The sequence below is a fragment of the Pseudopodoces humilis genome, chromosome 14 (assembly GCF_049639895.1).
Source record: "Pseudopodoces humilis isolate 2021_Gansu_Grassland_sample_001 chromosome 14, ASM4963989v1, whole genome shotgun sequence".
Classification (NCBI taxonomy): Eukaryota; Metazoa; Chordata; class Aves; order Passeriformes; family Paridae; genus Pseudopodoces; species Pseudopodoces humilis.
In genome coordinates this window covers 10,894,539-10,921,159 of record NC_142213.1, presented here as the reverse complement: position 1 = coordinate 10,921,159, position 26,621 = coordinate 10,894,539, and the positions used below count along the sequence as shown (strand labels likewise).

General features: G+C 36.8%; 1 protein-coding gene across 8 annotated transcripts in view; it reads left to right on the top strand.

The window, feature by feature from the left end:
• Positions 1-26,621, top strand: part of CHD9 (chromodomain helicase DNA binding protein 9) — an 87,319-nt gene that overhangs the window by 17,644 nt on the left and 43,054 nt on the right. For 4 of the 8 annotated variants that reach the window (XM_088062384.1, XM_088062385.1, XM_088062386.1 and 1 more), the window contains 2 exons: positions 3,793-3,840; positions 17,533-17,864. In XM_088062384.1, coding sequence (XP_087918510.1) covers positions 3,793-3,840; positions 17,533-17,864 — 380 coding nt within the window. Of the gene's footprint in view, positions 1-3,792; positions 3,841-16,262; positions 16,400-16,618; positions 16,727-17,532; positions 17,865-26,621 lie in introns of those variants that run through there. The other 4 variants (XM_014255465.2, XM_014255463.2, XM_088062387.1 and 1 more) reach the window with 3 other exon arrangements.

Genomic DNA, 26,621 nt, shown 5'->3' with positions numbered 1-26,621 from the left:
TCTCTATCTGTGAATATAGAATGCTGTCTTTCTGGGGAAAAAAAAATATGGGGAAGGCAAGTACCTTATCTACTGACTTTTGCTTCTATTTAGTTTGTAGGACACAGGCCTGTGAATGAACAATGTAGCATTTTTCTTTTCCCCCGTTAATTTTAGATCATTAGCGTAGAGATAAGGGCTTAACACGCTTAATCTTTCGTCTTGGTTCAGTAGATTGCTTCTCCATTACAACTTCTGCTTATGTTTATGGAGCGTGTAATTGTCAATTCCTACCAGTGAAACTTCTTCTATGAACTGTGGTGTGATGTTCATGGGACACCGATATCCAGCAGCGCGGTTGAGATGAGCTTGATTAAACAAATGATGCAGTAGATGCAATCTGTTGGTTTTGATAAACATTTCCTTTCTTTCCCTTCCCTGCCTCAAAAAAAAGAGGGTGCACCCAAGTAGCCACTCTTGTCAGAGATGTCTGTAGCCACCAGGGTCCAGCAGCTCTCAGGGGAAGGTGGTCCCGTCGGGGTGTGTGTGAGCAGTCCTGTCGTGGGAGCAGCACAAAGGATTGGGAACAGGGGTGTGGAGGCTCTTGGGCTCCCTGGGCATACTTGGGGTGAAGGGTGAAGAGGAAATGGATTCCAGGAAACCTGGGGGTGGTGAGAAAGTCAGGGATTAGTATAATTTTCGAGGAGCATGTGGGGTATAAGCCAGGCAAATGAAAAGCAGGTCTAATAAAACTTTCTGGTGCTGTGACTTTTGTGTTGTATTTGTCAGAATCTTTTCAGACTTGCTTCGATCTCACTGACATCAGTTTTAGCACTTCGCTTTGTAACAAGGAGTAGAAGGAAAGTTCTGAGATCTGCAGAGTGCCTTTAAAGTTTAGGGGTTTGGTTTTGTTTTTACTGTGGTGTGAAAACAAAGCAACTTTGCAGTATTTAAAATTTTAATGTTTTTCCTCTTTGAAATGAAACTGCCAGAAACCAGACAGTTCTAAAACTGCTTGGTTTTGTTTTTATTATTTTGGGGTATGCAATAAATTGTATAAATTGGATTCTGACCTTGAGTTTATCTGGTCAGACAGATGTTTAAAGTTTCCGTCAGAAATTAGTTGTGAACTGGTAGCTATCAAACTCTTGAGGAATGTACAGATGGGGGATTGACAGAAGCAACAATGTAGAAGCCTCTTTAAATCGGTGGAGTATGTTGTATGAATAGTAATGGAAAAGTACAGCAATTACTGAAGTGTTTCAGATCTGTCTTTTGACTGACTACAATTCTAAGAGAGGCTTTAGTTGTAATTCTCACTTCTATTCTTTGATCTCATTTTAGAATTTCAAGTTCAAGATGAGTTGGTTCTGTTAGAGCTTTTTACAAATGTGTTCTGTTTAACCAAAGAGGAAAATGGTAGGGTAAAGGCAGAAGGAATTTTGATCTTCCTGAAGCTGGCTGGCTTTAGGTAGGAGTCAGTTGGGGAGAGATTTTGACACGTTTCATATGTAGTAGTTAAGGTGAGCTTTTAATTTTTTAACAAGACAGTGTTTCATACTGGCTTTAGTACATATTGAGGAAACAATTACTAGTGAACTTAGGGTTTTTTTTAACAGTTTCAGTTTGATAATGATTGACATTTTCTCAGAATATTTTATGAAATAGTTAATGAACTATAGATATTGGAATAGACCCAATATTAGACAACCAAAGATCTTTAACTGTCATTAGACTGAGGTTATTTAAATTAAGGAATAACATTAAATACTTGTTTCAGTATTTGAGAGCAAGCATACTCATAACATTTTTACTTGTATGGTTATTCTTTTGATGGAAATTAATTTAAGAATTAATACAATCTGTTTGGTGTAATAATGCTGCAGAATTAAAAAGACTGTCTTATGGTGCTAAAATGCTTTCTGTTGTAATTAGATCAGAATTGTAAATAAATTGCACTCTTAATTTTGCATCATGCATTTTTCATCAGAGTTAGTTTGAGAACAGAAAGTAAAGTGGAGAAATGCTGAAGATTGCTATAGCCTTAGCTTTGACTAATACAAGACTTCTGATCTTTTAACTCCACTTAAAACTGGTTTGAGTTTGCTAAGGCTAAATAATCTATTTGTTTTCCAGAAGGATAAAAAAGGCTTCAACGTTGTTTTGCATCTTTATAAGAAAAAGGAAGTAGAAAAGATAATATGAAGTATAAACTTTTGGAAAGATAATCTTAAGTATAAACTGTCCTTAGAGAAGATTACAGCTGTCTCACTGTGTATGTAATTTTGTAAGAAGTGTTCTAATGTCTTCTGGCTACACAAATGAAAGCAGAGGAATTGAGGTTAAAAATACTATGAAAATGAAAAATTACTGATAAAAAATAATATTTCATTAATAATATGAAGTGTTATAGGATGAGGTGGTAGTCTTAGTTCTTAAATCATGCAATTAATTTTTTTTTTCCTTTTGGTGACTAAAAGTTTGGCACCTAACCCGACAATTCAGTGTATTCATGAATTTGTGTAAAAACTGACTTGAAACATGCAAGTGTTTCTATGCCTGCAAGCCTGAGCTGTCTACCACTTCTTTTATAGAAACAGATGACACTAATGTTTTTGAAAGAATTTGTCTCGCCCTTGTTGAAAGTTTGGCAAAGTTTGAACCTCGTAGATGATTGCTTGGATGGTGGTGTACCCCAGGACATCTGTATATATCAGAGTGGAATAACCTCATACAGGAGCTTATCATCAGAGAGGGAATTAACTCTCACCAGATCCAAGCCCAGATTTATGTGCTCCTGAGATGTCCTGAATCGTCACAGGCTGTTCATGTCTGACTGTGGCATCAGATGGCACATTTATAACAATAATAAATTAATTGTAGACATGTATCCCTTGGATTACCCCACTTGTAAAACTCTTATCCTGCTATTGGTTGCTATTCTACTTGTATATACAATCATGGACTGAAGTTTTTATGAGAGAAGCACATAGTAAGAAGTGATGTGCTTTCTTGGCTACTTGTGAGATCTAATACCAGACAGCTACTTGATATACAAGCAGTTACGGAGATGTATCAAAATTAAGGATATAGGATTTGCATGTATATATATATATATATAATACATTATATTGTATAGATATAGTATAATATTAGGGTGTATTTCTTATATTCTGTATGGTTTAATTTTTAGTAAGCCTATAACAAGGAATATGTTAAATTAAGGAATTGATCATACTATATAGAACTTCTTTGTAGAAGCAGCTGGCTATTTGGCATAGTAAGTTTATAAGTTATGGCTCCTAAGTATAGGTTCAATACAAGATTTTAAAATTATGGTGCTATATGCATGTGGCTTGGGAAGCAGTGCAATATTCAGTGAGACTAACAAAATATACTTCTCAAAATCTGCCCTGCTTTGCATCTTCTCATATATTTGCATCAAGTCAAAAGTCAGACTTGATGATTTTGGGAGTCTTTTCCAACCTTAATGATTCTATGATTGGAAATCTTAACATCTTTTCCAGTAAGCATTTTGGTTCATTACAAATCATACCTTGTAATTTTGATATGTAAAAAACCTCCATACCCTTAACATGGTTTATTCTTCCTAAAGTGCTGAATAGTGCTGGTATACCTCCCATTAAGCACATCCACTGTATTTATATTGTTCCTTTAGGGCAAATTTTATCTGTGACATCATATTAACAAATGTAAACCTTTGTCTGAAGTTTCTTTTTAAGCATTTCTACAAGTTGTATGCACTGGATTTAGTTCTCTGTGCCTCAAGAACATTTTTTACCTTCTTCACAGGAACTTAAGTCCTGCACCACAGTGAGGCAGCAGAATTCCCAGCACCTAGTAAGTTTATCATCTATACTGAAGTAATGAAAACAGTCCCTCCACTGACCACATTTGTGCAATATTTTGCAGGTTTTTTGCTTTATTTCTGTGATTTGAGAAAGACTTGCACAAACAGGTGGCAGTGACTATGGCAAGGCAAATGCCCAGAGTTAATCAGAAGAGTAGGGCAGCATCTCTGAGCCTTAGTAGTGCAGTTCCCGGAATGAAGTTCTAAATTATAGCTGTATATAATATAATGTTTTCATTATTAATTGATGGCTTTTTGCCAGTAACATACTAATCATTAAAAGAGCTATGTTTTGATAGCTTTATTTATAGTTGAATGTGTATGAAGCACTTGCTTTTGTATATGTTATATATGTTTTAGATAAACCTTTTATACATTTTATTTTTTAAAATTGCAAATTGCATAGGTTGAGGAAAGAAAGTACATGCTTGTGAGATAAATTTGTAACACATTTACTGATGGGTATAATTTTTATTTTCTTATTTTCATTTCCCCTGTTTTGGCTTTCAAAATAAAGCTGTGTGGTAAGGGAAAGACAAAAATTGCTGGGATTTTCAGAGCACTGAAAATGTTCCAGAGTATCTCTTTTACAGTTTTAAATGCTTTATGAGTTTCTCAGTAATTTCTGTTGAGTAGAATTAAATTTTTTTGCAATTTTTTTGGATCTTTTTGCTGTCACAAAAGCTTTTCTTAAACCTTTCTTGAGAAAGTCTCTCTCAACCTTCATCACTTGTCAAATAATTAGGCTGTCCAATTCTTTGTGTATGTTTCCTCTGCAAAATTAAACACTTGCTGTTTAAATGATTGTCATAATATAATATTTTTTTTCCTGAGATAATTGCACACCCATTAAATAACTACTATAATTGTCTTTGAAATGTGCCAAAAGAGAAGCATTTTTGTAAAAAGTAGTTAACAGATGGCAGGCATAGGAAGAAAGCTTCTGGCTGGGTCAAATTGCAGTAGTAAAATAGCAAGGTGAAACTAGTTGATAAAAATAAGTTAAATTGATATTATTTTTTTAATAACAATGCAGGGTAAGTGTGGTTGATTAACCTGAATAGCAATTTGGAAATAGGTGTCTTGTTAACACAGAAAAACTATAAAGCAATTCATTAATGTGAGAGTACTGATACAATTGTACAGTCTTGGTGTCTGGAAAAAGTGGTACCTAATTAAAGAGAAAAGAAAAATCCATGTTAAATTGTCTTTTAGAGACAGCAACCCATTCTATAGGCTGTTAGAACTGTTGTTCAATATATGCCTAAACTATAATAAATTATTGAGTTAAAAACAAGTTGAAGAAAAAAAGCTCCTATTCTTTGATTTCGTCTGGCGTTAATGCAATGTTTGGGCCATGAACTGAACTGGGAAGCTCCTTTAGGTACGGAGAAGCTTTGCACTTTTTTTGTCAAGGGTGTTTTTCCAGAACACAAGTTCCTGGTTTAGTTCTCTCAGTTGCACAGGATCATGTTCCACACAGTGCAGGGGAGCTTTTCAATGCACATGAACACCTGCAGATATCAAGAGCTTGGGGCCGGGATCTTTCCAGCGGTGCCCAGTGACAGGACAGGGGGCACAAGCTAAAACACAGGAGCTTCCATCTAAATGAGCAAAAACTGCTTTACTGTGAGGGTGACAGCTCTGGAACAGGCTGTCCAGAGAGCTTCTGGAGTCTCCTCCTGCTCAAGAACTGTCTGAACACTATCCTTTGCAGCCTGTCCTAGGGGGCTGGACTACATGCTCTCCAGACGTCCCTTCCAACCTCAGCCATTCTGTGATTCTGTGAGAGAGGAAGGAGTGGGAAGCAATATTTTCTGCAGTACAGGCAAAAGAATTGTGTGTGGACCTGCAGTCTTAAATACAAAGACAGTGCAAGTGGACTGTCCATTGGCTCCAGTAACTACTAACCTGCTTTAACTGTTATCTAGACTCTGCATTTTTAAGTGGCTTCAAATATATCATTGCCTGTAAAACTTCCAGAGCAGCATTTTATCTTGAGACATTTTGCAGAAAATCAACACTTTATGAAGTGTTAGTGAAGTGTTATTACTGAAAGAGCAGCAGAACTTGTAAAGATGTTAACCAGTAGTGTAATTTTGAAGCCAGAGAATCTGATATATTTAGAATTCATATGGCTTTTGTGCAGATGTCTGTGTGTTTTGTGCACTCAGGTTTTGCAATTTCTTTTAGCTATTATATTATTTCTAAATATACAGATAGATCAAAATAATTTTCAACTTTGTCCCCCAAAGAGACTCCTACATCTGGAGAGATATTGTTTTCTTTGTTTATTATCAGGTAAAAAAAATTTGCTCAATTTCCTGGTTACACAGATTTCTAAGAGAGTGTTTATCATCAGATGTTGAGTGGATTGATTTTGGGAACTCTTAAGGCTAATAAATATAAATTAGTGGGTTTCTTAGGATGATGAGAGCGAGAATTCTAATGCTGATTTCAGTAAGCATGATAAATGAAGCTAGGAATGTAGCTTTAGGCTAGAAAAGATGACAAGTCTTACATTTTTGAAAGCTGTGTAATTTGTAGCAGAGATTGATTTTTCTTTCATAAATGTGGCAGGTTTTCTTTTGTGTGGATTATTTGGCTTTTATTTGTACTCGCTTGAGTTTTTTGTTCCCTTGATATCTTACTGTGGAGGCAAGCATTTTAACTTATATCTCCTGAAATTGTTCCTATCTTTTACACACTGCCTGCTCAGGAGTTAGCCCATATTTGAAAATAATTTCAATGTTAGTAGCATATCATGTATGTGTATATTATGCTGTTGAGCAGCATATTGAATTGCAAAGCAGAATTAGTTTCATGGATTGACAGGAAGGGCTCTTTTAAGAGATATTCATGACCTCACAATTTAGTTTTAGTTTATATCTTGGAAAGAAAAGAGAAGTTAGCCTTAAAGAAGCCATTGCAAATATTGTGGTTCTGAGATTTGTGTGTATTTTCTTAGAGTTTGAAACACTGTTTCAAAACTAGAGTACTACCAATAAGTTTTTAAAATAATCTTAAGTAATCTCAAAAGGAATTGTTTCACTGTACCTTATTTTTTTAATGAGCACCACAATACAGAGATTTCTTTAATAGTGTTTAAAGCAAACACACAAGAAAAGCAAAGCGCTTGTGCTTTTTGAGACTTGCAACATGCTATGGGCTTCCAATACCTGTTTGTAGTCCTCAGAAGGATAAGAAGATGCAGTATATGTGCATTTTTTATCTTTAAGTCATTGCAGCTGTTGTCCACGAGGCCTAGGTGAGGCTCAGCCTGATGTGTAAACTCTGTTGTAGCAGGAACTTTGGTCCTTGACACTCTTAAGAGCAGAAACCAGCTGTTAGAGAACCTAAGCTGTCACAGGGGAAGGCAGGTAAATTATTTAAGGAACATCTGAGTGACAAAACCAGACATGTGTCTTACTGTCTTTGAGTTCAGTAAGAACAATTTTTAAAATAGATTAGGCAAATATATTTTGATGTGTCTGTATTGTAGCTCCTATTTATATCATCCTTTGGAGGATTCTTTGACGTGCAATCATGTAGTGTTTGAAATCTGATCAACTCCCGACACCACACGAGAGATGTGTTTTCTGGTGCCAGCCCAGTGTGCTTTCTGACTTACTGTGGTTTAACTGCAAATGTTACAGGCTTTGAGTGATTTTAGATTTCAGACATGGTGACCCAGCCTTGCTTATTGGGGACAGAGGTACAGAGGGCTCATGGTCCTGCTCATGACTATACTTGGGGATGCCCTTAGAAGTACACTGTGGTCTCTAACCAGGCTGTCACTCTGCTCTGTGTTGGTGACAGTTTTTGCTGACTTCATCTCTGTTAAAGATAAGAATTTCTCTTTTCTTTGCCTTTACAGTGAGTCTAGTCCTGCCACTTTTGCTAGTAGCCAGACTCAGTTGAGGTTAGAAACAACCATAGCAGTAATTTTTCAAAACCTGTCTTGCAATGTTTTTGGTTTATTTTGCAACTTTTTCTGTTTGATCCCTGCCAAAAGTTATTTTATGGTTATTACTGTGAAGCTCTTGGATGCTATATTCTTTATCTAGCAATTTTATAGGCGGCTTCTGGGGAAAAAATAGTTTGTTTTTTTTGCTTTCTGGGTTTCATTTGCCTGAAACCAAACTACTGTTCCCCAGTAGTATCCTCTACTTGGGACTCCTTATTTTTGAACCATCACCCTTTTTTGATAAATTCCTTTTCTTTAGGCATCTTGTTTTACTCCTTAACTAAGGGCCAGGATTTTGTTCATGAATATTTAATTGAGAAAACTAGATTCAAGGGAAGTAGTTTCATTAGGTTAGTATATATGCTAAAGGACTCTTTTGAACTGAAGATTCTGGCATATAAAGCTGCTAAAGTAGTTCATTGAAGCCGAAACAAAAAATATGCAAGTTGTTTTGAATTGAAGTGGAAGAAATATGCCCCCTCTTTGATTTAAATGGAAATATGCCGTGCAGTCAGTACTGATATTAGTGACTCCCCAGCTGTTGATGTTAAAAATAATTTTCCCAATTTCTCTCTTATATATTTTAGTGTTAAGTGCTGGGTTTAACATTAAGTGCTGGGTGTTTTTAATCTCACTGAAATTACGAATGTTGAAAACATTTTGTATACTCTGGAAAGTACTGAGTAATACTATGAGAAAAAAAACCAAACATGTTCAGAGATTAAGTAAACTTTTAAACTTAACTGCTTCTAGGGAATAAAATTATTGTAGAGAGAGATGTTACATGGTAGCCTTTCAGAATAAGCAATCTGTTTTGATTTAAAGGTCCTTCATGATTGATATTTCCCTCTTAATCAAATGATACCTATTTTTCACACCTGTCATCTTGTCAACAAAACTTCATTGTTCTGCTAAAAACAAGCACTGGTAATGCATACTTTAAAAAGAGCAAAAAATTAAAAAGAAGGCTGCCAATATTATCACAGGATCATTTCCTGGGGACTTACCAAGAAATGATCCATTGCAGCATGTTTTTCCAATAGCCTTTATACTTTGAATAAGCTGGTTCACTTAACTTGTAATTGAATTGGTTTTTACCATTGCACTCAATGTATTATAAAATGTGAGCAGAATCTGGTAAATTAGGCTGTTAAAGCATGCTGTGGAAGAAAAGCTACCTCTGCGTTTTGTTCATGTGTGGTTGTTTCTCTGACCTAGCCTGACTTCCTTTTCTGTAGGTATTTGCAGAAGTGAGGCACTGAGACAAAAGGTGGGCAGCTTCCTGCTGGTTCTGAAGAGTTCTTGCCCACTTGCCCTTCCTTTCATCCCTTCAGCAGGTTCAGTGACTCCTCCAAGTAGCAGAAGAGTACCAAGAATAGACCATGGAGGGTTGTGCAGTTTACAACCCTTCACACCTGGAATGTCTTTGAATCTGGGCTGATAAACTGAGAGAGTGGAAGAACTGGGGGATAGTGGAAGGAAATACTGACAAGCAGTAAACTTCTAAGGATGAAAGTGGGTTTTGTTTCAATCATAAAAATGTGTTCTTACAAGGCCACTTCCATGAGTGATGTAGAGGGAACACTGTAACTGAAATTTTGACAAGAACCAACAACCATTAAGGTCCTGTTGCTTTTTCTTGCTCAGAGATGGATGCTGTGCTGGTTTTTAGTGTGATTAGGACACACATGCTGAAGCTACCTTGGATATTAGAATTAAGAGGAAAGAAAACTCTTCATGTGATGTTCTTTTTGAAGGTAGTTTGGGTAGGCTTTTTGTCTTCTGGCCTTCTTCTCTGGTTGATAAGGAAAAAAAAAAGAGAAAACAACTTTCTCAGTGGCACATAAAAGTGGTGGTCATATAGAAAATGGGTGGGTAAATGGCAACTTGTGAAAATTCAGTTGAATTTTAAGTTTGTTGCAATTTTGTTTTCTGTTCTGAAGACTTCTGCAGTCAATTCTTCATTATTTTACCTTTAAATCATTTTAAAATAACTTTAAAACATTTGAAAGGATTTTGTCACCTTAAATTAGAGCAGTTTCAGTCATGTTATTTTTTTTTGGAGTTTAAAAGGTCATTAAAAAAGCACTGGGGATAGAAGCTATCTGGCTTTACATGTTAAACAAACTTTTCCAGTTGTAAAATCAGGCATATGTATGTGCATGTGTTCCAGGAGAAGCAAGTTCTTATCTGTACCATCCAAGAAGGTGTTGGATGATGTTACATTTCAGTGGATCAATATATTTCTGAGCTTTACCTGAGGATTTTGAACCCTAATGACTACTCTTTTTGAAACAGAAATACATGTTTGATTTCTCTTTTCTGTAACTATTTGGTGAAGTATTTTACAGATTTATTTCCAGATGTCCACATAAGACTAGTTTCAAACAGTGAACTGAAACCTGAGTTGCCTCAGTTGCTTTTATAGAGACTTTAGTCATTCCTGTTTTTCAAGGAGTCAAGTAATTGCAAAATATGTAAGTTAAGATTAGGCAAGAATGTGAGAAAGAAATGGAAGTTTTTGCTGGAACGTTTTGACCCTTAGACTAAAGAAGAAAATTTTAAAGTAGAAGTATAGCATGACTGTGAATTTGGTCTGAGCCTAAACTCAGTGGTGCATCCACCAAGTACCTTGCATATGATAATAACATTTTTTTCATAGAAAGGAGCCCATGGTTTTCTTATGGTGATACTGCCATAATGTGCCACAAAGTGTGCCCTGCATCATGCTTAGACCAGTGCAAGTTCTGGGTGTTCTGGCCCTGCATGTAGAAGAGCACTGAGAAGTTTTGCTGAGGCAGTGGGTTTTGTTGGCATTGTCTGCCATTTTTCAAATAGCTGTTACATTACAGACGGGAACCCAAGAGAACTTGGGTACATGATGGGCACAGAACACCAAACCACTGAAAACTGAAACACATTAAATGCAGCAGCTTGGCAGAGCAAGCGGGATGAAGTTCTCAATTTCTTTCATTTCCTGGCAATTTAGTATGCTCCATTACATAGTGCCTCCTTTAAGAATTACCATGCAAATTACACACAGTTTTCATACCACTACTAAATATTCAGAAAACTATAGTTGGCACTGAGCCCCAAAATACTTTTTCAAACAATCTCTTCCAAATGGAAGCAAAATGTGTGCCACAGACTAATTCTGTAACTTCTGATGCTGCCTCTGCAGCACACCCAGGTTAGCAGCTGCTTACATGGACATGGCTTGATCTTGTCCCTGTGAATGATAAGGCAGGTTACTGGTTTAGAAGCTGCTACTAATGACAACTATGGTATCTTCACTGTATTAGTGGCAAAACATGATTAGTGATATTATTACTGGGTTCTGTAGCACTGAGATGTGAAACAACATCTTATGTAGAGAGTGTGATGTGCCAACAGGTGCATGTTTCATTGTCGAAACATGACTAGTTTAAGGTTGCTGACTTTTCCATTAGTGTTTTCATTTGCACAGAAATTTAAAATTTGGTTATAAGCATGGTGCTAAATGCCTAGTGAGGCATAAACCACATTCACATCCTAAATCACAGATGTATGCTCTGAAGTGACTGTTACACAGATAAAAACTGCTGTCTGGCCACAGTGCTGTAATTGTTAGCCATTCATTTACCAATGTTATAGATAACAAATATGGAAGATGAAAAGGATAGACTCTCACCTGGTATCTTGTACTTTTTTTTTTTTCATAATCTATCTGTAGCATGCCTATTTTAATTTGGGTTAGGTTTCATAAATGTGTGTCTTGAAATTCTGTATCCATTAAATACTGAGAAATTCATTAGTAGTTATAATAAGCCAGAAAAAGAAGGAAGCGTATTATCAGCATATTGAAAGAACCAAAATTTGGAATACTTCATTGGCTGTCTTAATAGTCCCATATATGCACCAAAGAGATTGGAAAAATGATAGAACCCCACAGATCTTCATTTGCCAGTGCTCTTGGCTTTGTGAAGCAGACCCAGCAGATGGTGTGGGACTTGAGCAAGAAAATAAAAAGCAGTTCAGAATGAACTCTGGGGTTGTCTCTGGAGAAAAGAAACCCTTTTGCATATTTAGGTGATCTTCCCATTATATGTGTAAAAGTAGCCTGATTAACTGAAAATCTCAGTTTACTGTCTAGAGAAAACTACATCTTTTGCTGGGACTGCCATTCAGCAAAGGAGATGCCTTTCTGCATGCATGTCAGGTGACACATAGATATTATAAGTAGTCTACAGATAGAGGTTTTGTGTTTTTTAAATAGATAAACTTTTTAATTACAAATCCACCATTAAAAGTCGAGACTTATTTTTGCAGACTATTCTACAGGAAAGAAGTTCAGAATAGTATGAAATTCAGGTGTCACTGAGTTGAGTACATGCTTTGTGGATTTTTAGAGTTGCATTCCTAAATACAAGTTTATAATTCAAATGATGAATGATTTACCTTTAAGATTTACCTTTAAGATTTTTCACTGTAGTGAGTTAAAAGCAACTGCAGTTTTCCAGTTTTCATGTGATTATAATGTGAAAAAAATGAGAAGCCAATTTGAACGAAGTCCCCAAACTATTAAGTCATGCAATTTATTTATTTGTACTATGGTTCTGATATTAATACTGTTTTGGTGACTTGACATGCACAAAGAGATGCCTTGTTTAGTAATAAACATGAACAAAGGTAATGTCGTAACGCATAAAGATCAAGTTTCCAGGTGGCTAATTGTAGCTGCTTTTAGTGCAGTTGATGTCAAGGTCATGTTGATTTCCTGAGGACCTGGTACACTGTCAAGAACTTGTTAGGCTCTCAAGGCAGACAGTACTTGGTCTGAGCATCTTCCTGCAGGTGTGTACTGCTTCCAGCAGGAGTGAAAGAATCACTCAAGGCATTGCAGATGTAAACCTTAACTTTCTGTTGTTACACTCCTTAGGGTCATAATTTAGCTCTTAGTGGTAGCTAATCTAATGGTCAGTAGACCCACAAATGAAAAACATTATTTCAATAAAGTGCCTTGTATAATTCAATCACAAATGTGTGACTTGTTAAAATTTCAGAGAAAAGCATTGTCAGTTCCTAGAATATATCAAGAATGGGTGCAACTTTGGAGACTGAAAGGTTTTGTGCACACACAGAACTGTAAGTAATGCTATTCCATTGTGAATGGCCATACCTACTGTAGGAGAGGTGTTCTTACAGTGCCATGTTTTACTATTGGAACAGATAAGGCAGGATTTGGGAGGGTTATCTAGGAGGTAGAAGTGGTTTCAGTGTTAAATTCACCTTCTCCTTGGGGCTTCTTTTGTAGTGATATGCAGAGGATGTGAAAGAATTATTTGTTGTTATGGAGCAAATGAAAATGGGTTTAGGCTTTAGAGCAGAAAACCCTGATGTCTGTAAGTTGAGGATGTTGGTTTGTCCTTGCTGGGAAAAGGACTGTTATGCCAGTGAATGTCTTCAAACACATGTCCTATGCAAACACAACAAAGTGTTGGAGGAAATGCCTTTCTATGAAAAGCCTATTAAGCAGAGTACTGCTGGCTATTGGAAAGATGCTGTCATGATTGTGCTTCTTGATATTGCTTGGTAACTTGACTGTTTTTCCATTGTTTAACTAAGAAATCATTAATATCTGTGTAGGGCACCTTCTACTCCTGTGAGACAGCATGTCAAATTCCCTTGAATAGTGCCAAAAAGATGCTCCCCTGGCTGTGGGTCAGGGCATGTGTGAGGAATTCTATAGCTGTTGTTCTGATCTGTTCCCCGAGTATTTTTCTGGGCCAGCTCTGCGGTGTGAGCACCACCAGGGTACATACCTGCTGCTGCTGCTAATGGCTTTTGCAGGCAGCAGCAGTAGTGAGAATTTGAGGTGATTCCTGCCAATTTCCCTGCTGCCCACAGGATTGCGTGGAGCAGCAGGGAACTGACAGGAGGCTTGTTCCCTGCACTCGGCTGCTGCTTGGCAAAGCCATTAGCAGCAGCAGATACCCTGGAGCTCCCTCTGTGCAGACTCAAGACAACATTGCATTGCTTTGCATTCGCTCATATATGGATGGTTATCTTTGCAATTGTGAAAAGTACAAACCTATTTTTCCAAATAAAATCTTCAGGTTTTAAATATGTAGTGGCCTCAGGGTTTTCTTTCCACCTTCTCCTATATGTTTGTCAGTTAAAAATTTATTTCTTATTCTAGATGGAATAGGTTTGTAAGCCATTACTGAGAGGATATATTCCTTTGGGATGTTTTATCTGCGTTCCATCTCACTGAGGGGGAGTGGTATTTTCAGCCTGCAAAAGGCTTTGCCGTTTTTTTCGTAGATGCTGGAGAACCTTTGAAATGGTTTTCGTTGTGCATGATGATTTACAACCGTAAAATAATTTTATAGCTGTGCATATTTTCGAATCATGAAATTATTACCAGAATAAAAGAGCTCTGTTGGATTAAATGGCTTTTGTTGCTAAGTACACATAGATCCTGTCCTCTGTAGTACAAGCGTGTTTCACGTTCTAATCTCAAAACACTTGTGTTGCTTTCCAGTTTTGGTTTTTGTGACAAGAGTGACTTTCTTTATGAAGGTTTCATTACAGATTTATTTGGCTTAGAATGGCTGTCTGGTGTCTTCCTGCATCTTCATGAGTGTCATTTCCATATGGTTAAAAATGTCATAGCAAAATTTAAAAAAAAACATGGTCTGGGATTTCTAACAAATAGCTCAATGTTTGTGCAGTGCAGGAGACAGAACTCGGAAGGGATAGTACAGAGCAAGACGCAGAGGAATTATAACATAGAGGAGCCTTGTCCAGCATACTCACAGTTCTTACAGTAAGAGCGTAGTAAATGTTGTTGAGGAATAAATTGGGAAGTAGCTTTGAGCTCTGAGAAAACGCAGCAAAGAAACTTTGTTTTAAAATAATAAAATATCTAGAAAGAGACTGTAAAAGGATTCATGAAAAAAAACATAATTTCTGGATTACCTACTTAATTATTAAGCATTTTTGTTTGTTTTCTTCTGGCCCAGGAATGTTCAAGAGCAGACCAATTTAACAGTACTGGCTTTAGTAGCATTTGGTTTTTAGAGCTGAAATTATACCAAGGGTACATTAGGAATACTTTTTCTTTTAGCTGATCTCAAAATATAAAATGGTTGATTATTTACCATTTTTACTAAGATATGAAATAATAACCCAAAATTATAAATCCCTGTAATTTACTATAGTTACTGTACACATAATGTAGAAACATCTTGGCTAGAGTTCTCAGAAGTAAAATTAAAATGTAGTAATTGTCCTTGTGATGCTGCTGCATATTTACAGAAATATCCTTGAATTTAAGTGAAGAAAAGAATCAGTTTAAAGTATTGGTGTACCACTAGTGTTTCTACTGGACAAGGAGCTTAATTTTGAAATGAATCTTAAATAGAAGTGAAATTATCTTTTAGAGTACTGACCAATCTTAACAATCTCAAAATCCTTTCCATATTTTAAATTTTCTATGGAAAAACATCTATCCTGGAAAATAAAGTTATATGTATATATTGAACAAAATAGAAATCAAATCCTGATCTTTCTTCGTTCTTCTTGAGTGGGCTTTTGAGAATCAAGGGTACTGCTAGGATAGAGCTATGCTGTCAAAAGCTTCTCGGTTTTTTTTTAATAACCTTGCAAAAAGCCCAGTCTTATTTTTGGTTTTATTTTATATCTTCACAATATGTATTTTAAAACTTGTCTGATTGTTTTAAAATAGCACTTTAACCCAGCCTGGTAATGAAGAGGCGCTTACCAGAGAGCTGTGTCCCGAGGAGGTCTCCACCGCAGGGTCCCGCAGGTCTGGGCAGGGGCAGAGGGATAAAACCGAGCAGTTCTTCCATTTTCTGTAGGAAGCAGGGAAGCTTGTCAGCAAATGATTATAGTCACTGACATCATCTTATAGTAATTAAGTAAATGCAAGAAAAATAATAATTAAAGAAAAAAAATCAAAAAGTATATTGGAGAGCAAATTCTGTTTGTGAGGCCACAGGCTGGGATTCGGCCGCTGTCCCTCCGTGCCCTCCCCCGGGGCTGGAGCCGCAGGGTTGCGGTGCAGCGAGGTCCAGCCCGGCACAGCGCCCGGTTCCCACGGTTTTCCAAGGGAGCGAGCAGCCGCTGTGGGCGGCGCTGCGGGCGGGGAGCGGGAAGGGTTAAAGCCGATCCCCGCGGGGGTTAAACGTGGAGCCTAATGGAATAATGACGGGTAGCACCATCTGCTGGCCTAGTTCCGCGGGGAGCGGGTCTAACCAGCGCTAATATTGGCGCTGATGCCTTTTGATGCTTTGTGCGTTTCTTTCCGCGCTTTGTTGGGATCCGGCGGTCCGCGCACGGCGGGGCCGGGCCGGGCCGGGGGCGGCGGGTGCGCGCCGGGCAGGGCGCGGGGATGCTGCTGAAGCGAACGAGCGCTCGGGGAGGGCTGTGCGCGGCCCGGCTGCCGCTCGCTAAATAGGCCATTTAGCAGTCTTCTCCTCATGCTTTTCTCCTGAGCACTGCCGGGGGTGCTGGAAAAGCGGAGGGCAAGTCTTTGTCTGACGCCAAAAATGTCTTCAGTGAAGAGGCCAAGAGGAAGGGTAAGTGAGAGCCTGAACGAGTGGGAGGAGGAGGGGTTCTTTGGGCTAAAAGGCTAATGGGATTGAATAACCTTCCTTATTACTGGCTGCTGCTGCGGGAGCCGCATCGCCATCTTGAGCTGTTCCCGAGCTGGGTCCGGCTGTTTGTTCCAGCCCCGGGGCTTTAAGGTGGCATCGGGAGCGGCCCCAGCCCTGCCTCCCGCCCCCGCCGCCCATGAGGCACCTATAGGACATGTATCCCGGGAAGTGCACGGGGTTTGCCCAGAAAATGTGTTTGGAAATTCCTGGTGGCTTTTCTTCCTGCTCTAGGCAGAGGCGCGTTTACGGGTGAGAACGTAACATAACTGTTATCTGCTGGGGTTTTGTGTTTGAATAGGAAATTCTTTCCATTCCTCAAAGGGGGAGGGGAGGAAAGCAAAAACATGTCTTCTGGCTGGCTGCAGGAGAAGCTCATCAGCCCCGTAAACAATTCTGCGTCCATGAAACGGGCATTAAAAACCCGAAGATAAAAACAAGTTGCGTCTTTTATCCACGGCACGGAGTGTATGTCGATCTAAATAAAAGAAACGCTGCTTTCTGATCCGTTTGTGGATATAGAGCTGTGTAATTTTAGTTTTATTTTATCTTTTGTCTGTTTTTTAATCTTCTTGTTCGAGCATCTGTTGTGTTCGTCACCGAGTTAGCCCTGTAGATCATTCGTCTGCTTTAAGGTAACTGTGATCCTGGTATCCTACCAAAGGCAAAACACTGATGCTGTTACCTTCCGAAGCTCCTAGCTTTTCATATTTTACTGGAGGTGTTGGACGTGTGTGTCGAATGTATGGGAATGCTGCAAAGGTTAAGGATTGGTTTCTTTAATTACAGAGGTGGAGAGAAGGCTGACAGAATTTCAGAAGGATATTTTTTACTGACTTTGAGTACTTGGATTGGTTGTTTAAAACCAACAATTGATGTAGTTATTTTGAAACCCACGCCATTCTGTGGTGTAAACTCAATTCCTCATTTTTTGTGTCCGCATAAGTCCCTGACAGTTAGATTTTTTAAAAATGCATATTACTATCTAAAACGTTTGCACTTTTTCTTTATATTTTTAAAATAAGAGGATTTAATTTACTTTTTGTTTCCTGTTACAGCCTCCTTCCAAGAAGACTGATGGTTCAGGATCATATACTAAGTTGCAGAATACCCAGGTGAAGGCAATGTCTGAAAAGAAGAAGAAAAAAACGGACTCAGAAAGTAAGCAAGAGAAGGCAAATCGCATAATATCTGAAGCAATTGCAAAGGCAAAAGAGAGAGGAGAGAGAAACATTCCACGAGTAATGAGCCCTGAAAACTTCCCCAGTGTTTCAGCTGAAGGAAAAGAGGAAAAGAAGGGTAGAAAAGTTAAATCCAAACCAAAGGATAAGGAGAGCAAAAAGCCGAAAACTGGTTCCTCATCCAAAATTAAAGAGAAGACAAAAATTGGGTAAGTAGATTAAAACATTGTCTTCTCTTCAGACTGGAAATCCTTGATTAAAATGGAAACTGCTTACTGATAATAAAATGTTCTCCTCCACTGCCTACACAAAATTCTTCATGATTAAGTCCATGTGTGGACTCTCTCATTCAGGAACAAGAATGCTCTGTTTTCTCTGTAGATAAAATCACTGTAGGAGTGTCCTTTTGAAAGGAATTATTTTAAATACATATTCTAAAATAATCTCTACTCACTTTGAAGCATAGACCCAAATATCTTTTATCTAGTTTTGTAATCCATTCTGACTCAAAGTGAAGTTTTTCTGGATTATAAATTTTGGCATGTAGTTTCAATACTTGCACCTGATAAACTGCACAGGGAGAAATTGGAAGTTTAATGAATTTGTAAGCAAGAGAATATTCTTACAGATATTACATGTATCAAAAGCAAAGCACATACTGAAAATATTAAATTCTGAGAGATTTGTAGTCATCATTCATATCAGTTTAATCTGCAGTCTTAAAAAATTTGCAGACTCAGTTGGGTCAAGCTGGGTGGATACCTTGGGGTGAGGAGCTTTTGGAAGGCTTTAGGTGTTAGAATGCTCCAGGGATTTCAGGAGCTGGCTCATCTTGGAACTCCAGAGCTAACCTATGATGCCTGTTTACTTTTAAAGGGGAGTGTGTGATTCCCAATGTTAAGTACGTCAGTAAGAACTAGAAATGGAAATCTTAGCTACAGTCAGATTCTAATTTTTTTTAATCCATGCTCTTTTTGCAGTAGCAGAAATATTAACTGGCATGTCTCTCAAATTTAAATGTCTCATATACATATGTATATTTTAATGTATGGAGCAGAAATGAATGTTCTTTTAATCAGCCTGTATCTCTGTGTTTTCTTTTTTTCTTCTGGAGATCAGTGCTTTTCTTACATGTTTGAAGTAAACAATTTTGATAAGATATCCTGTATGAAGATTACTGCTCTATACCCAGCTTCATTCGTAAAGTGAACTTTCATGGTGTTAATTTCTTTCTGCTCTGTTTATGTGTATGATGCTGCTTGTAAGTGCACTGAGTAGTGCTTCCTTTTTTTCTCCATCTAGTTTAATGTGGGATTTTGGATGTGTACTTCCAAAGTTGATTTCACTTTCATGTTTCTGAATTTACTCATGTTCTATAGCTAATATTGTTTGGGTCTGTCTAATCAGGAAACTTACACTGTTGTTTACGTAGTGTCAGTTTCATGAAGCCTTGTGGTTTGTCTTTAGTGTGCTTTTTATTCATTCTTCTGGGTAATTGACGAAACCTACCAAAATATCATTGTTATGATATACTACAAAGTTGCCATAATATTTTTACTGTTTTTAAGTTAACAAAACAAAAACAACAAACAAAGTAAACTGTTACCTACAGCTTACGATTCTGCATTCAGTTTTGTCTTGGCCTTGCTGTGCACATCCCTTAGGATCAGTTTTCAGGATTTCATCAGATGGCATCAGTTGAGAAAGAGACGTTTCTCAAACTGTGTTTTTAACCATGGTGTTTGATGCAAAGTACATGTAAGCTGCTAGAAGAGTTCCCATTTAATTATGGTCAGTGTTTCATCATTTTGCATTGATCTGTGAAGGTTTGCTTCCTCATTATTTACCAGTTTAGTCAACTAATGCCCCAGTAGCACTCTGCTAACTTAATTATGCTGCAAGGTATTACTTTCCTTACGTAGGTTACATACCTAAAGATGTAGCAGTCAGGTCCTGGCAAGGAGCTGTGAAGAGGCTTCTAGAACCACCCAGTACAAATTTTCATTCATATTCACAGAGTTCCATTTTATTTAGATGGACAACAGCAAATAAAATGCTTTGAGACATCCAGATATTTAATTTTGTTACCCAAACAGATTAATGTGTTAAACAGATTCATGTCTTTTGTTGAATTAGCACTATTGTATATTATTGATATAAATACATAACACGATAACTGTTTAGCAAAGAATACACACCGGGGATTTTGCAGAGTAGTAGTTGCAATAAGGCCTTGATTTTTTAAAGGAGTAGTCTTACCAAACTCTTTTTTTGCTTTCTATGCAAATGTAACTGTTGAAATTATAGCAGAATAATTACTACAAAATCACTATACTTGTTCTTTCAACCATGGTTAAAAAAAAATTTGTGAATAATAAAATTTGTTTTATTCAGAGAAAATCAAAGTTAATAAGGAGTTTAGAAGACTAAACAGCTCTTGTAAAGGTTTTATCCTATCTTCCTTTCTTAAAAACCATTTATTAATGAACCTAAGCACATTCATGGGATTATTGTTAAGTCAAAATGGTTTTTAAGCGTGTGGGTTGCTCCATTGATTTTCTTGTTACCTTAAAATTAACTTTGACTGAATCTTGGGAGAAAATTTTACTATGCTAAAATAATACCTGTAAAAGACAGGTGCTTTGTAGGGTAGGAATGGAAGGGATGATCTCAGTTCAATGAAAATGTTTTTTTATTTTGGAAGGAAAGATGTTGGAGATAAGTTTAAAACAGGCTAAAAAAGAATTAAAATTGTTTTTCAGTCAATAATGAGAAAACTATTATAAATATATATACATATTTGTATATATGGCATTCCGTGTATTTAATCAGAAGACAAAACCTGAAGTCCCCTCATGTTTTAAAAAGATAAATAAACAATTTCCGACTGTTAGAAGCTATTATGAACTAATTTTTCTGCAAGCTGTATAGTCATGAGTGAAATCATGAAGCCAGTAAAGGTTTACAATAAAAAAAAAAATTAAGATCAATATATCTTTTTAACAGTAGTGGAGAATTTGTTTGGGTGCATCTGCTGTTCCATTTTAGAAGGAGTTCTACTGCGATATGTCCATCCTAGATGAATACATTTTTTTTCAGTCAGGGTTTTCTATAGTAAACTCATTTAATTTACAGGAGCTGTTAAATCTTTTGATTCTGTTTGGATTTGGAGTGCAGAGCAGTGCAGGAGTTGATGCAAAGTTGGGTGTGTTTGAGAACATCTGAAGTCACATGTATGTTTTGGGTGATTCCTGTTTCATTTTTGCAGGCCAACAAAATCTCGTTATATATTGAGCAGATTGCTGCGATCTGCTCAATATATAACAATAACAATGCTCCTGTTAACGAACAACAACAAATATGTTGATTTTTTTCTTTTGTTTCCTTTTGAGAAATGTTTGAGGAACAGTTTTGATCTGATCTTTCATCTCTGCTTGCAACAAACACAGCCTGTTTAATACAAGTACAGTTGTACCCTTGTAGCCCAGCACTGAAAAACAGCAAACTCTTATTTAGATTGTGATCATGGACTTTGACCTCTTACAGGGCTTTTGTCTGTGTAGCAGTTTCTGTGTTGCTCTGGAGGAGGATTTTCAGAGCTACAGCTGAATTGTAAATGCTGCTCCTATAGAGCTGGAACACTAATTGCTAGATAGACCTTGATAAAATTTCCTGGTAGCCATCAGTTAAAAAAAAAAAAAAGCTTTAAATTGTAATACAGAACAGCTTTTACTGAAATTGAGTACCCCTCATCTGGGATCAAGATGAGTTTTAACTACTGTGTCTAGATTTAGGGGGCAGGATGATTTTTCAGCAATTCCTGTTTTTTGCTGCTCAATCAGTTTTTGTTTGGTGGCTTCATGTTAACTGTTTATATTTTTCTTAGTGATGCTCTGAGTTCTACATGTACAGGAAAAATTTATAGCATGATTCATTCCAATTTATCATTGCTAGTTAAAAGGTGCTACCGGTTAGTTTCTAGTCAGGCTATAGTTTCTTTCTAAAGGTGAGGGTTAAGGTTTTACATCTCTGAGCTGTGAAGACAGAGAAATAATACTTATTAATTTTAGTCAAGTCTATTAGAACTGGATTCTGTGGTTACTGAAGTTTCTGTGCCATAAGTATTGGTGAAGATAAATGACTAAATTATATTCTTACCAAGAGCATTGTAAGAGTATGACAGAAATTATTAGAAGAATATATGTATAATATATTTAGTATTACGAAATTAAGCTAGCCAATTTTCTCTATGCATTGATTACTGATTAAGTTAATTCTTAAAAATTTGCTTTACAATTTCTCTTCAGACAGCAGAACCACTTTTCATATCCTGGCTATTTACTGAGGTGTGTTGACATTTAGGAATCTATTTTAAACCCTTTCATATTTTTGCATAGAACTTGTTTCCCTTTATAAGCTTTTTCTAATTGACTCTACTTCCATCTAAGGTGATGCATATTTAATCTAAAAAGTCTACTTCTTACCACTTGATGTGAAGAATTATGAATTTGTGAACATTCTCTTGTTCAAAAAAGTAGATTGGCATTTAGGTTTTATAGCTCTCAACGTATTCCCACCTACTCAAACATAAAATTAAATATCACAGCCCTGATGAAAAGCAACAGCTCTGCACTGGTGGTGTAAAGGACAATATCAATTGAATACATTTAGGTAATCTTTTTTTCTTAATCACCGCATAGTTTAAATAAATAAGTCCCCCAAATTCTAAGAACTCAATTTACAAATGTTTGAGTCAGAGTGGTAGTTCTGTTGAGACTCTGAAGAGTCCTTCAGTTGAAAACTGCTGCCAGAAATGGCTGTATTATTTCATGTGCTAAAAGAGCAATGGTGGATTTTATTCATTAATCCTTGAATTATGTAGCAATGAATCCAGCAAGTGGGATGTGATCCTGTGCACTGCTCAAATGAGTAAATGTCCTTGTTGCCTTGAGCCTCGAAGTAAGTCTCACAAATACCGTTTACAAGCAGCTTTAGTACCCAGGAACCTGACAGATAATCTTTGCTTGTTCATCTGATAGTGTTAAGATGGTCTCTGAAACCCTTAGAAACTCAGGTAGCAACTCAGGAGACATGTGGAGAGGAGGTGGTTCACCTGTCACACTGATCCTGTGTAAGTACCTACAGCTTGGATCTCCTGGGAGGCAGATGCTGGCCGTTATCTTCATGTTTTCATGCCAGTGAGGCCAAGTGCAGGTGAACAGGTCTGTGGTCAGAAAGAAGGGGGGCTTGCTGAATCTTTGAGTTCTGTTAGCTCTGTTAAGGTCATTATCTCGTGTCATGATTAAAATGGCGGTAAAGTCGAGGTTTGATCATCCTTCTGGGATGTCATTGCACGTGCTGAGCTGTGACTTGGCAAAGTTTTCTCTGCTCTCAGGTTGTCGTTTTGATGCATAAGTTGGGTCTAAGTGGCATCATCTAATGTTTCTACAGCAAACTGTATGAATACAAAGTGGTGTGGCGTTATCAAATAAATAACTAAACATTTGTTCGTTATTTGGCAGTACTATTTCAATGTAGAAGACCTTGAACTGATGGATGGTTCCAAAAAGACTATTAGGAGTGTTTAAAGAGCTGTGCACAATCCAGAAGTTATTAATTTGAAATACAACTGGAGAAGGAGACAGTGGTTAATATTTCTGTGTTAGTATTATTTATTAAACATATGGTAAACGTATAAGAGAAAATGGTTTTATACCAGCAAATTAACACTCATTCAAGAGGATACAGTGTCTTGTCAAGGAAACTTCTGTTTTATATTTTTAGCAATGTTTCTAGTGATAAAGAATTGCTAATACTGTTGATAACATAGGAGTTTTATTGTTAGTAATTTAACAAAGTGCTTTGGCTACAAATGATAATATCTATGAGGTGACTTTGGACACTAATAATTAGTTACTTGGTGTTTTTAGTTTTGGGAAAATTGAAGTAAAATGATGCATTAAAGGCCAGCTGTACTTCCTATTCCTGACATGCCTAATACATATTTGCTGCCTTTTTCTTTCTGTCCTCATTAATATTTCCTTTTCTGCTCTTTGGAAGGCTTTGAAAAGTGTTTATCACTTTAAAGCTATTCAGAGTACTGACTGTGTTTCCATCACATTCTCTGCTATGAAACAGAGCAAACCATTCTCTGCTATGGTTTTCATTTATAGGAAAGAAGTTGCAATGCTCTTCAAGTAGTGGCTCTTGGTAGCTCTAAACCATGGTTGGAATCTTATGCTAAGGATCAGAACTAGTATTGGCTCATGAGAAATTTTCTTTTTAAACCATTTTTGTGGTGTAAATTTCTCAGCATCTTTAGTTTGTAATTATAGAAGAAGAAAATATGTATTGAAGAAATCTACAATGTCTAATTGTTGCAATATTTATAGATGTTATGTAATAGGATAAATATAAAATTTAAAAGGCAAGAGAAAGTGAAATTGGAGTGGAGTCTGGTGATATTATTTATTCCATGTCTACAGTGTGCTGTTAACTTTTCATAGAAACAGAATAGATAGTTTCTGTTCAGAACAGTTTGTTTCAGGGTGGAAAAAGGGATTTTAGCCAAGGATCTTTATGCTTTCATGACGAAATTTATAAACTGGCAAGAAAACTTGTTCACTCAATGAAAATTTTTCACAGAATTGATCCAGTTTACAAGCTTCTGAAAATCATTGTTTTCACATAGCAGATTTTTTTAGAAGTTTTTGGCCAAAATATGAGCAGATTGCATTTTTACTGATAGAAATGTATGACTTTAGCACCATACTGTTGTTCAGCAACTTTTGATAGCAAGGATTATTGTGATTCTGGGCACGGGATCAGAAGGAAGTGAAACTGCATCTATTCCTCTCATTGGCACCATATCCATATAGAGGAAGAAACATTCTGATCTACAGCATGCAGAGATGCTCAGAAGGTTTCAGGGAGATGGTTGTGAAGTACTGAGGGTAGGGAATGCTCAAAGCAAGATACAAAAGCTGGCGAATGGAATATTGTGTGTAAGGCTGCAGAAGCAGAGCAGGAGGTGAACCCAAGGAGGAGCTAAAACTAAGAAAAGAGGAGGAACAAATGTGCAAGGAAAGACATAGCTAGAGCAGTCTAATCACAAAATACCCCATGTTCTAAAACAGAAGGTCCTTAAAATCCTCAGCTGTTCAATGGATACCACTAGAAGCCACAGTAAACCCCATATCCCTTAATATTGTACTACTTGAATGTTAAAGGACCCTTGAGCCTAAAATAGTAAACAGTAGTGCATGAAGTGAGAATGGGCTGTGGTTGCACAGATACAAATACTTAACATAGCAACGTGCTTTTAGGGATTGTTTTAATCTACCATTTCACAAAAGAGGATCAAAATTTGGAACAGATTGCCCAGGTACCTACCAGCTGTCAGCCTTGGAAATAAGTGGAACTTAACTGGGCTGAGCAACATAAAAGAACTCTGAAGTTGGCTTCAGTAGGGACCACCAGTCTTCCTGAGACCTCTTCCATCTTGACTTAAATCTTAATACTTGCTTGATTAAAGAACATTCCGTTATCCTTTTTCTTCAAAAGAATTTAAGAGCGGGGAAGACATACATTGATACTTCTTACTGTTTTTCCAAACCCTAAAGGTGCAAACCAGGAGCTTGGTGGGGTGGATATTGTTTCATGAATGATCTTCCAGGAAGTACTCATAAGTTTACCAGGTTTCCCTTTAAATGCATGTTAAATTTTAGCATCTAGAATTCCTTTTAACAGCAATTTCAGATGATCAGTCACAATGTGCCTTGTCTGCATCATTTTGGAATATATTAGCTGATTTGACATATTTGTGACAAGTGCTAATGTAACCCTTAAATTTTATGAAACAAAGTGAGATAAAAATGGAAAAAATTATTTTCCAAGTCCATCACTACAAAGTGTCATATTGGACAAATACCCAAGAATATAAGTCTTAAAATAGAAACCAAGAAAAAAAAGAAAGATGATTCCTAATCAAAGCTTGAAAAATGAGGGGAAAAATGTTCAAACTAACCTTGAAGTCAGTAGGAAAACCAGTGTGTTCATTGCTGAAATTATTTCCTGAGATTATGAAACATGTTTTCTAAGTAATAATTAGACTGAGAACATCTAATGAAAAGCAAAGCACCTGAATTTACTTGCAAACAAGCAGCTCTGTGATTATGCTGACTACAGCTTCATTTCAACCTGCATCCATCAGTGCTGTTCACTTTGTGCTAAAAGTGAAAAAAAATTAAATTAGAGTGGAAAATCTATTGTGATTTTGGGGTTTTTTAGCCTTTCCACTGGACAAACATAGTGATTAAATACTGAAAAGCAATGAAAATAGTCATTGCTTTTGAAGATATACCCGCAATCATTTGTAACCCATGTTGCTTACACTTTCCATAGTGTTTTAGTTATTTAAGGTGCTTATGTTCCATGTGAACTGTTAGTCTGGACGTAGTAAATACGTGTTCTCTTGTTTGAACACTTGCCAAGAGGAGTAAATGAGTTGTGTTTAAATCATTACATTCTTACCAATAGTATTCTCAGGTGGCCATTATATTAGATATTACATTGCTGTAAAATAACTTGTCTGCATAAAGACTAAAATCTTGGGCTTTGTTTGTAACATGGCAGAAGCACTCGTATGCTGGGACACTTTCCTCATTTTCTGCTACAGATCTGATCATAAGAGACTATATGAAATATATATCTTAGGACGGCTCTGTGATTTTCTTGAATTGTTTGTCATTATTCTACAATTATGTCACTGTAAGCACATTTAAATAAGTGTACTTGACACATTTCAAATATGGAAAAATATTTTTGCGCCCTTTAGTTAGAAACAAATCTTATGAATTGGTATCATGATTTACAGTGTAATCTTTAAATCTAAACAAAGAAATAATTGGTTCTTTTTCATTAGAGTTTAAGTAATTTATTCAGTTGTGAATTTATTCAGTGGTGGT